Source organism: Malaclemys terrapin, chromosome 6 (assembly GCF_027887155.1).
Source record: "Malaclemys terrapin pileata isolate rMalTer1 chromosome 6, rMalTer1.hap1, whole genome shotgun sequence".
Lineage (NCBI taxonomy): Eukaryota > Metazoa > Chordata > Testudines > Emydidae > Malaclemys > Malaclemys terrapin.
The window spans coordinates 115,145,517-115,158,484 of record NC_071510.1 but is presented as its reverse complement, the minus strand read 5'-3'; the positions used below and the strand labels follow the sequence as shown (position 1 = coordinate 115,158,484).

The 12,968-nt window shown below is 35.0% G+C and overlaps 1 protein-coding gene across 12 annotated transcripts in view; it reads right to left on the bottom strand.

Annotated features, from left to right (window-relative positions):
* TCF4 (transcription factor 4) overlaps positions 1-12,968 on the bottom strand; it is a 330,874-nt gene that overhangs the window by 121,597 nt on the left and 196,309 nt on the right. For all 12 annotated transcript variants that reach the window (XM_054032796.1, XM_054032800.1, XM_054032797.1 and 9 more), the window contains 2 exons: positions 2,557-2,686; positions 2,060-2,109 (listed from right to left, as the gene is read on the bottom strand). In XM_054032796.1, coding sequence (XP_053888771.1) covers positions 2,060-2,109; positions 2,557-2,686 — 180 coding nt within the window. The remainder of the gene's footprint in view (positions 1-2,059; positions 2,110-2,556; positions 2,687-12,968) is intronic.

The window sequence follows — 12,968 nt, the reverse complement described above, 5'->3', positions numbered from 1 at the left end:
GTGGCTTTCACAGCACAAAGCTATTCTGCCATTCCAGAACATTCAAAGATACATTCTACTGTATTTAATATTATCCATATTATGTACTGGCTTGCTTCAAAATGTAAACAGCTGTGGGGAATATATCATTTGAGGTTGTCATATAAGCTATTAAAAGCTAAAGTTTCATCTAAATTAAATCCACGGCTAACTTCAAGCATAAAAACACTCATCAAAAGCTTTGGAGGGGATATATTTCTGTAAAGGGCCAGTAAAAATACATAGCTAAGTAAACTTTAAAAATAGGTATAGTGACTTTTTAGTAAAAAATGTCTATCACTAGCAACTTTTGTTTTCACAATTTCCATATTTCAACAATAAAATGACACATATTCATATAAGTCCAATATCACAAACAAGACAATAATTGGAACATTTAAATTAATTGTTCCAATTGTAGCCATGTTGGTCCCAGGATATTGGAGAGACATGGTGGGTGAGGTAATATCTTTTATTGGACCCACTTCTGTTGGTGAGAGAGACAAGCTTTCAGATTTATACAGAGCTCTTCTAAGCTTGTCTCTCTCACCAACAGAAGTGGGTCCAATGAAAGATATTACTTCAGCCACCTCGCCTCTCATATTTAAATGGTGATATTCATAGTCTTTCCCTTTCAGATTTCAATTTTATTTGTTCTACGATTAGTAGTAATGAGACTACAGTTTCTCACATTCACAGGAGTAAATGAGCCTCTTTAAAACACGTTAGTTTGTAAACTTCAATTTTAATTGGATTTACAATAAAAACAAAAAATCCATCTCAGATTAACATGTTAATTTGTTCATATATTCGGCTATACTGATTACCACTTAACACTTCCTAATACTCACATTTATAGATAATGGAAATATGGTTATGATGTGAAAAAAGTTGTCCGTTTTTCAGAATACGATTTTTTTGTTTACAGCTATTGATTTGAAAATCTATCCAATATATTTTTAGCACAGATGTAATGCTGCATCCACATATGTAATAGTGCAGCACAAACAAAACTAATGGGAAGGTGCAGAGAAAAATATAATTCTTAGCCATACTAAAACTTAGAAGCTATACTGATTGTAATACTTTATCGTCTCTATTAAGGCTATTATAAATTTACAGTACATTACACTGAGATAAATACTTTTAAAAGATGTAATATACATTTGTTAAGCTTTTTTCAGTAAAAATAAAAGAAGAAAAAGAAGAATCTATCAAATGTTGGCAGATGAGAAAAATCAAATGAAAAGTTATTTGGATCACATAAGAAATGATTATATACAGCTGAAGAGACTTTTCAGCTTTTAACTGCCTGTAATATAGATTTCAAGGTAAGCATTGAAAAAAATGTACCTGTTTAGCTGAGATAGTATCCATATTCCCACAAAAAAATTAATCAAGGATATTCATTACAAGTCTATATAATATTTGGTGCGGGGGAAGAGTGAGTATCTGAGTAATTATTGACTATATCTTTATTTATTAAATAACCCATAACACCTTTGGCAACAGCTGGATTCCACTGGTTGACACCTGGTATCACACATGCAGACAGCTACTGATGCAGTTACTTTTATAACTCTAATTCAGGTACCACAGTAGAAAATAAAGATGTTCTCCCTGTATTCTGGGCTGAGACCCATGTAAATTTCTCATAAATCCTTTCCACAAATCTCTTTTAAAATGCAAATCCATAAATCATCATAATACTGACAAAGAAGTTAACCAACACGTGAAACTAATGCTCATTCTATCCAGAGCCACGTACAGGTAACTACCCAAACTTCAGGCATCTTTCCAGAGCTCTCTTTGGAGTTTCCCCTGATGAAAATCAACATGACCAAGACACATTTGTCCTCATCGTGTAATTAATCACTTCAAAGTTTGGTCAAGTGACAAGATTTTTAGACTATCCTTACCTTGTCTACAGTTTTTATTGATAAATTCTCTATGAGCTTGGAATTGGATTCATTTATAACCACTTTTGATCAAACAAAGCAAAAGAAAACATAAACAAGCTTGGCAGACAAGCAGTACTTACTGATGATGGTAAACCTGGAGGAACTTTTCGAACTTTCTTTGTTTGTACTTCTGAAAAAAAAGATAAAATGCCATTGTAAGACATGTTTTCTCTGAAATTTGCTGAACAACAAGCTACCTGATTATGCTTCTTACAGTTTTAGTCTAGACTTCTAGCATTTTGGTAAAATAAAATGGACACCATTGCTACTTACTGATATCAGGAAGTTTGATGGTAAGTTGCCGGGAAAGAGTGAATGTGTAGATTTGGAGTGTTAGATAATTTGTTCCCTCCTTAGATAGTTTTGTTTTAAAAAGGACCCGTTTGTGTGCAACCAAGGGAAAGCAAAGAATCAGCTAACATTAAAAAAATCCCGTTTGTATTGCCAGCTGGAAGTACAAGCATGCTCTGTTGTTTTCAGTTAGATTATTGCTTTTACTATAAAATGTTATTAAATAAAATGAAACTTCAATAATTATTTTTTAATGGGGGAAAAAAAGCAAGACAAAGTAACTCACCCATAGAAGTACTGTGAAGAGGCCTCCTTCGGGGGTTATTGCTAGAATACTGATAGTACTGAGAGCCAGGTTTGGTGGGTGAGAGAGCTCCTGGGTTGCCAATATCCATGTCACCTCCAAGGAGACTTTGCTAAAAGATTTTAAAAATAGATATTGTGAAATCTAACTTTCCCGGCCATTAGCCATTTCTTATTGCTTAAAATAACAATGTAAAAAAACCTGCATGAAGCAAACTGAAATACTATTTAAGAGCCTCCGAGATTTAAAAGTACACAGTACTAAACATTTCCAGTTTAGGGTCTTTCCCTTTGCTACGGATGCTTTATAGAATAAATTCTTAAAAAAAAAAAACAAAAAAACCCTAGAATTACTTACATTTGAAGTAGACTTACACCTTTTTATGCAAATACGATCATCGTTTAGCACAAACTTTTGAAGCTACATTGAGGAAATATATTTGAGTACAATTCATTTTCTTCACAGCAGACAAAATATGTCTGTAAACATATTTTTGGTAACAAAAAACCTTTATCCTGTTGCTAATATTATGGTTCAGTGTGTATTAAAATAGCTACATTGACTATCTGCATATAGCAAAGACTTTCTGTCTGTGCATGAAATATACAAAGCAGATACCATACAAAATATACACCCCAAGTACACAATATTTGATTAAGATGTAAAAATAAAATTACACATTGCTAAAAATAACCTGGCTAATTTAGCAAGTTATTGGGAAAAAATAACCCCAAAATATCTAAGGCTATTGGAGAGCAGTAGCAGCAGCAGCAGCAAAGGACTTTAAGTATATCTAGTTTATGTTTGTATTATAACTAACAAGATGCACATCCACAAATGCAAGATTTACTCAGTCAAGAAAGGACTCTAGTTTCTATGAAATAGCAGGAAACAGTATCTGACCACAATAAAAGACAAATTTTAGTCTGTAAGAGAGTATGAAAGAAGAACAATTTTCTAAGAGTAAGATTCTATTTGCTATAAACTACATTGAAACTTACCCATAATATATAAATCCCCTGATTATACTCTGCATTGAACACATTGTTCTTTTAATTATTCTGATATGCAATAAAACAGGTGTAGATACTACCATTTATATTAAGAACAAATTTACCATTTAATAAAGAAATTTTAAAATTAAGTACCAAAAATCTAACTTTATCGTTACTTGTAATCAACTTTTACTGACTGAACTAATTACTGTACTTGATAAAGTACAGAATGTGTTTTCCCTAATCTAAATTCTAATCACCATGTCACTCACAACAGACTTAGTAATGCTTCACTAACACACTATTCACATGCAAAATACTCTAAATAGGCCAATTATGACTCTGCCCCTGTTCCCTGGTTAACCCGCTGAGAACTGAAAAATTTCACAAGGCAGTCACCAACTAAAACAAAGGCTCCTTGTTTTAAATTAAGACAGTCTTTTTGATTCCTAAATAGCTCAACAAAGTGGCATGTCTTCTAATGAAAGCAGTTGGTCAAATATGACCCATGAACTGGAAAATCAGAAATTAAAACATCCTTATTCGCTAACTATACTTCTAGAAACATTCAAAGATAACTTTTGATTCTATAAAACTATCTTACTTTTATTCCAGATGAGCAATGTGTAAATAACTAGTGGGTTATCAACAAGTAATCCTTGATTGATTCTATTTTAGGGCTTTTTACATAATGTGCTGTCTAGCATTTGGCTTTATAGAAATTCCAAAAGGATGTAATTTACACAGGTTTTTAAATTGTGAGAATGTTAGTCTCAACTTTCTTGTGGCTAATATCTTTACATTTAGCAATTATTTAATATACACCTGTGGTGACTATGCTCTTTTTAATACACACCTGCACTGACAAAAATGTTTGCAAGTGAGTCGAATAATGGCAAAGAAACACATACAAAACTGAATGAAAAAGTTATCAACTCATTCTGAGTATACTATTGAAACAAACATAATTTTATTGAATGTCTTTTACTGAATAATTCATTCTGGAATGAAAGACCGCTAGCCACAAAAATCCTACTCAACCATGTATTTTTTATCATACATACATTTTTCACATAAAGACAGACCAGCTAATCTGTACATGGATTATCCATGTGTCTAGTGGTCTGAAAGATTTAACTCACAACCAGCCTTAGAGCTTTCTACATACATCCTACTTGATGTAATTGGATTTTTTTTTAAAAGAATATACATAAACATGGAGTTTGAATTTTTGTACAAATAAAATGAATCTTTGTTAATCTAAAATAATTTGCACACATTATATGTTTTGTTTTCTTCATTAAAAGACCTGGAAAGGTTGTGAGATATCTACAGACAGAAAGCTTAAGACAACTATATTGGAAATAAGCAGTGATAAGAATCTTAAAAGCATCCCATGATTTTTTTTTGTTTAGCTATTGGTTACTTCTCTTTGCCACTAGTCGTCTTTTTATAATGATTAATAATTCCTTGGTACCAAATGCTTGATGACATAAATCTACAAAGGTAGATAATAATATGTGGATTATATATAAAGCAGCATTCTAGTACTCTGGACACGTATGAACAGAAATATACAAAAGTTTCAGGAAAACTGCAAGAAAGGACTTCCAACATTATGATACCGCCTTAGTTGCTTGTAGGGTTTGTTCATTCAAGGAGTCAATGTGTATATTGTTGGTATATGAATGTGCATTACCTTTGCATGTACAGCATGGTCACAATTACTACTATATATTTTACCATCAATAATTTTCATGTAAAGTAGGATGTTGTAAGCAGCTTCTTATCTATAATAAAGATCAGTCTTTCCTGAAAAAGCATTGCTGTCTCTTAATGAACTTTCATCATCGTCACATAGACTAATTTCTTCTTTTTTTTAAAACCTTTGTTTTTCACTGGGACAACAAAGTCATTCTTCAAAGCAACACAAACATGCATTTTTGTGCAGTTAAGGAGGCCTCCCTAAACATTCCACTGTGGAAAAATAAGATAAAAATATATATGTATTTATTCTGAGATGCAGGTAAATAGAACAATGGGCATTTATTATTGTTCAGCCTACATGTTACATTATTAATGGCCTGCAACAAAAAGAACGAGAAAACATTTACAAACCATGAAGCCCCAGATTATATACCATTTAAGGCTCTTTGTCCATATTTGCCCATAATTGTACGAATTATTAGGCATTCAAAATTCATATTTGCCATTAAGAAATGATGGACTTGCAAGTTAAGTGTTACATCTGTCAAACTCCTCTCCTGACTTTCGACAGGGTTAAAATGGTTGCATGTTTTCCATTTAGTGCAAGCTAATGTTCTGATGTTATCTTTGTGTCCCACCAGCATACTACCCAGGAAACACAGGAAACAAGATGCTGCATATCTTTGAGCTAAACTGTATAAATCTTACAGACATATTCTTGCAATTTAGCATACTCTGTGCAAATCCCTCCCCCGCACCCCTGCCGCCCTTCAGAACTGCACAGTTTGTAGTGTATGCTGTATTATCAAAAACAAAGAATGTAACACTGAAGTTTCCAGTCAGATTTCAAAGTTTGAGTTAAAAAAAAATTACAGAAGAAAAGTAATCTCAACACAGCAAGATCCATTACCAGATTCAGACATCCAGTAGTTTTGTCAATTTGGATTTTTTGTTTATTTGTTTGTTACCTGGAACTCGGTCTGTGTTTCTAACATACCCTCAGCCCTGTCTTCTTTTAATTTTAGCCAGGGAACCTTCACTTAATCCAGAAAATGAAACCACAAATTGAGTTTTTTTTTAAAGAAAAAAATTGTATTGATCAAAACGGATTAATACCTGAGTGGTAGTTTAAAAAAATTGGACTGCTTCCATCATACAGCTGAAACTTTGTTTTTCAAACCAAAATGATTTTTTGCAACCGAATAATTGTTTCACTTTAATCATTTTTTAAAAATCTAATGGGTGGGAAGTAGATTTCTGAAACTATTATATTTACCCTTAATTACAGATACAAGTGAGATTAGAATAGGATGAGTGCAGCTGTTTATTAATATATAATTAATTCAGATGAAAGGAAAATGACCTTGAATGTTGTAATCTGGGAGTTGGGGTCAGGAGGGGGTGTTCCCCCACCATCACCCCACCACAGGTTAGGGAAAAATATCTGCAAAAAGGCACTTTACCGGACTTCCCATGTATTCTGTTTTTCATCATTCCCTATTACATTGTGATCAGATATCAAACACGACGAGATCATGGGGGATGTTTTAGAACAAAGAAAAACAGTTTTAGATGAAACCAGATTAAGCTCCTTTTCTGAACTATTGCCAAATTCTCCAGAGTTGAATCCACGTTGGAGTATTCTAGTGCTTGCACAGCTGCAATTCTGTTCTACGATCACAAACCTACGTGATATATAGTGACTGGGGGCCATATGTTCCCCAGCACAGTAAGCAAAAGGGTCTAAAGGTTCAAAGAAATGTCAGGAGGGACTGCATGGAGGGGAAAGGTGACTGCACTGTAGTATTCTTTCTTGTCATGTAGTTGCGTAAGAATCTCCACACCACTTATGTGATAGTGCTGCCATGTGGCACCGAGGATCCTGTGGCCAGGCCAATGGTGGAGACCGGGATAGGAACTCAACATGTTATGCTCTTCAGGTGAAGAAGCATAATTTAGAGATCAAGTGCATTTTACAATTCTATTCTGAGCAGCATGACAGGTATTTCCACACATAAGGACCTATCACTGCAGCCAGGCAGCCTTTGTGAAAAGTATTATTGCAACTGGGAAGGGTGGGGAAGAGGAATTCAGAGCAGTGTTTAGCTGTAATGGAACTCCGAGTCCATAGGACTTTCTCTAGCAATTCCTGTAGATCTCCAGGTAACCTAACCCAATAATATGTGACCTCCTCTTCCAAACAGCTTCTGGCTTGCCACTCCTTAGGTAGAACAGTGGTGTGGTCTCAATCCATATGATGCAAGGCAGCAAGAGGAACACTGACCTTTTCTGGGGCAAACTGACTTTGTACAGATAAACAAGCCTGAAGGCTGAGGACATAAAATGCTGAACTATTATTAGTATGTGCGCACACACACACACACAATCATAAATATATATGTGTATGATTATATTATACACACACACATGACTGTACCTTTATTATAAAACTCTTGCATATCATGTATCAACTTAAACCAATAACAAGATCATTTGATAATAAACATAAGAATTAGAGGAAACCACCTTCTTCATGTAGAAAGAACACAGTAAAATTATTTTTCAGGATTCTTTCCACATTCTTTTTTGTGAAAGCCTTTAGGAAGATTGATGGATCTGCCTAGCCTTTAGGATTAGGAAATGAAAGTCAGTATCTTTCACCATGTTTTGCCCTTTGTCACATTCTTACACTGTACACTATGAACTCAATTTGCAAGTTTTGAAGTGCTACCTGCAGTACTGCACCAACCCCACTTTGCAGGGCAGTGAGGACGAGGAGCACAAGATCATAGCTACACTTCCTCCCTACTCTTTTCCAGGTGATTTGATCCATGAAGGAGGAAGGCTCAGCTCCTTGTGGATGCACCCCCAAATACACTACTATGCACACATGTATGGAGCGAGAACAATCTAACTGTTGTAGAGTGCTTATACATCATGGAGCAGTAGATTATGTGTAATTATGACTTTTTTTTTTTTTTTTCAGAAAAAAAAGCAAGGAGAGAGGAGTGTGTGATTCTCCTTAACATGAAAAATTTACATTTTTCAGAACCCTCCCACCCCACATTTTCAGTCAATGGGATTTGGCTCTTATGTGCCTAAGTCCCTTTAGATATTTAGGCTCCTAAATCAGTTTGGCTAATTGCAGTGAGGCCTAAATACCTTTGAGAATCTGGGATTTTATCTATTACAAACTTGCAACCTAGTCAACCTGAATGTGCCAAAACCACACTTAATTAATGCTGAGATGGTTAAATAGGAGTGTTGATCTTTAACTGTCTTGTCTTCTGTGATTTTATTTCCACAGTGTTCTACCATTTTGAGACAACAAACTGCAGCATAATCACTTTCCCATACATAGATATGGGATAGAAATCTGAATCTTACATTTTAAATGCTGGAAAAGAACCCAGAATTCCATTCTATCATTTAGGCCTCAGCCTCTTCTTCCTGTTCTGGGCTAAGTTTATGAACTTTTTATTTGGTAAAATCACACTGACTAAGTAAAAAAGACGTTCCATACATTCTCTGAATTGTTTCTCAGTTATCTCCTTCTGTGGTTTCAGTTCTTTGTTGTTAATTATATTATTAAACCAGATTTCCACTGAGACTGTGACAACAGTGTCATCTGCCCATAATCTGCCAAGTCCCTTCAAAAGCTCCTTCAATGACTTTTCGGAAGTTTAGCACCTCTTTGTAGAGCCCTCTGTTGTGTAAAATATGCACACTATGTTTTTATCTAAAGTCCTCATGCTTAGTGTAAATTCCAGCATATTCACGGTAGCTGAATATGCAAATATAGAGACAATTTCTTGAGTTCCACCAAATGTATTTGTGAAGCTGAGCCATTAATTCTCCTTATTCATACAACAAACCATGACCCTAAAAGTGTTTGAGGAAGAATTCTGAACTTCCATCAAGAGCTTTAACTTTTCTCCAAGAGGTTTGTATTATTTCTTGAACACCGAGTCAGAAGTTTGGGTGACTGCACCTGAGAAGCACATCATCTTTTCTTTTTCTTTCCTCTGTCAGAGTAAATGGCAAAGAACTCTTTGCCATTATTTTTTCTCCATGGTTAGACGGTATCTTTACCAACCTTTACACAACATTCTGCGGCTTTCTTTTCAAATGTTGACCTATATCTTTGTAAGAATGCTTGTAGCTATTACAAGGTAATTTCTCATGTTCAACCAACCCCCGTGCGTTAATGTCCTTAGCGTTGATTCTCTGAGTTCTTTTTTTATAATTATTCTCTGCCCCCATTATTTCTTCACTTGTATTACTTAGCAACTTTCAGAGATCAATTATCTGCCTCTTATTTGTTTTTATGGAATAACCATAGATAGATCATTTTCATTTTTTGGGCATCAAAGACAAACAAAACACTTCTCTTCAAAGAATCTGATGTTGAACCACTGATGGACAGTCAGGAATAGGGTTTTAAATTATGTCGCAGCTTCTATGTTTTTATGATGGAGATGATGGAATAAAACATCTCACTTGCAAAATCAGCAAACTCAATGTTCTTCTCTTCTACTTCAATAGATGAATTTTCATTTGGCACTTTTAACCAAAATAATCTATTTTTTCTACACTTTTTAGGTAAGCATGTGCACAAATTCTTTTAAATTTTTTGTACTTAGCAACTCTTGACAAAGTTTACTTTTTACTTCAGAAGAATTATCTGTTTTCATTTCTTCTGTATCTTCATTCACTTCTTCCCTACCGCTTCCTTCAACTTTAGGCATGAAGGGTCAGATAGATTCATACACTGCTGTTTGGTGATCACTAAATGCTAATCATTTGTTTGCAGTATTGATCCACAGCTTTCTCATTTACAGTGTAGCTCACTCCCTTATGAGTCTCACAGGATCTGGTATTTTTCTTAAAGCCCCAAGTCCCAGCATTGTGAGAATCTCAGCTTTCACAGTTGTGGAGAAAATGTGAAAAATGTGACCCAAATGTTACCTAAAGGCTCAGAAAGGAGAAGGAAATAAACCTCCTCCAAAGTTATTATCTTTAAAATCTCATGATTTTTAACCCAATCTTGTGATTTTGGGGGGAGGGAGGGAGTGACTCATGATTTTTTAAATACTTGGGGTTGAAACTGCTGAATTTACTATAGTCAGAATGAGAAACAACTACCTACTGAGTCCACTGTGAAGACTAAAAAAAATATGTTAACTAACATTGCATATTATCAGATACCATGTCCAGCTTCCAGAATTTTGTAGAGGCTGGTAAATCAAGCATCCACAATATTCACATCTTCATCCACTTCCCTATCCAACATCCAATGACAGCTGATTCCACCTATTAGACACATTCCCTTCTCCAACCACTAATGATTCCACCCATCCTCCTTCACCCTCTAGATTTCAAGAAAATTCGCCACCTTTCTGATAGTTTACTAACATAGGTCTAACAAGGACTGTAATGTTCTCCACTTCATTTTTAACTTTTCAGAATACAGTTTTCATTCACAAAGTAGAATTTGAGCCTAATCTTTCCACTGTCAAAAACGTTCATCTATATGTAAACAATCCAGACTGACAAGACATTTAAAAAAAACATAAAAGTGTTGTAAAGGGTCTGCAGGGACGCTGGGGAATCTAGATCTTAGAGTTCTACACAAAGTCCATTACTCAGGGAATCCCATCCAGGATGAACTCCATTCAGTTTGCCAATCAAGAGAGGTGCTGTTTTGTGCCACCAAAGTTGATAGTACCCATTCATCTTAGTTGCACAGTTGTGCCGCGTAACCAATCTAATAAAATATTATAGTCAAGAAAGTGTCATAAACTTAGACCAAAGTGATGCAGTTTATACACCAACCTAAACCAAATCAATGTGAATATTATCGGAGAGGTAATGGCAGAATCCTTTTCCAAGGCAGGATAGGCAATATAGAGCCAACTTTTACCCTCAGTTTACACCTGTGTACATCCACTGATGTATAGATGCGCTACAAGAGGGGTAAATTAGGACAGAATTTGGCCTATAGTCAATATTGGATCTGATGTGGATTGCTGCTCAGCTGCATATAATTAAGCACTGTCTGCAGTATTTCTTACAAAGCAATTCAGTGATGCTAGAATGGAGAACTGCCACATCATCACACAATTCAATTGCTCTACAACTTCTCCCTTGTGTAAATAAAACATCCACTCACTGACCTCTTCTATGCAACAATGAAAATTAAACATTAAGAGAAAATCTGCCTGTTTCTGTGTCCCTGCACAATGTATATGATAAGCAACAAAATGTAGAAAAAAATATGTCTGCTTACAGACACTTTCTCTGCCTCCCCCCAATACAGTACAGCAAAACATACAAAAGCTCAGTTATATTAAGTGTTTCTGTATTTTAAACATGCACTATATCAGAGCACTGGCATATGATGTAAGTGTTACCAAGGTAACTACCACTTAATATATAGTGGAGTAATAGTCAAATAAAACTCATGCGTGTTGGCATGTAAATTAGAACTGCCCGATGGTTACGAATAGGTTCATGCATCCCCCTGTTTTACAGCTTTTCACATTCTTTTAAAGAATATATTACAGTGTAACATCATTGTTCGCAATACCCTATTCCATCCACTTTTTTCCAAAGTTTCTCAAATCCTATACCCATCTGGTACTTATCAGCAATGTGGTCACTTATTGGGGATGATAGGAGGGGAAGAATGAGGGTTAATGAAGTGCAGAAATTCATACTGTGCAATGAAAAGAGCTTTTTTGCATTTTTTCCCAAAGTAAAATACACAAGAATTGCAGGCAACAATTCCCTAGTAAGTCTATACTACTTTTCCAGTTCAAGTGAGCCCTTTCGTGTATAATTCAATAAGTATGTTCTAATCACTACTTGCCTTAAAATGTTTCTCTTTGGCAAATTATTTCAAAACCTAAAATAGAGCAAGTTTTAAAAAACCTGTTAACCTAACAAGAAAATTAACATCACTCTTCCCTATGTAAACATTTAACTATAAAGAGCTTACTACAAGAATAGTGTGTTGAGTTGTTTCAGACGAGGTAAAATATCCTGACATGCTTCAGTCTTTAAAAGGTGTTTAGTGGCTGAATTCCCATTTTTAATTATATAATTATTTTTCCCTTTGAATATGAGAACACAGAAAAGGCTTATACAAGTTCAAATTCAAAAAGATTGTTTTTCTGAAATTAAGTTTTAGCAATATTTTTACCCAAAGAAAAGTTACATTAAAAACATCCAAAAGACCAAGAAAACTTCCTGTCTTTAAAACAACTAACAAACGAATCAAAAACAGCTAAATAATTTAATTGCTTAGAAGAATGTTTTTGTTAACTCATTACTGTTTGTTGGTCTCAAAGATACTACACTGTCGACACTGCAATGTAAGGCTAGTGTTGCTAGAACTCCAGTTAGCAGACCTGGGTTTGTTAACCTAGGGCTTGAATGTCTTCACTTATTTGTAACCCCCGATCAGGAATTGTTGAACCCTGGATCCCAACCTGAGGCTTCCGCGTCTACACTGCATTATGCAGGCCCAAGTCCAATCATCCCTATCCCAGACTTCCTAGAGTCCTTTCAACATGTGGCCGCTCTAGCCCTTTGTTCGTGGTGCGGTGTGGAAAAACTTGAGTATCCACCAAACTTGACTGTTCAGAGCACAAAGAAAGTTGGCCCATAGGATTGTGGAATACTTTTGGC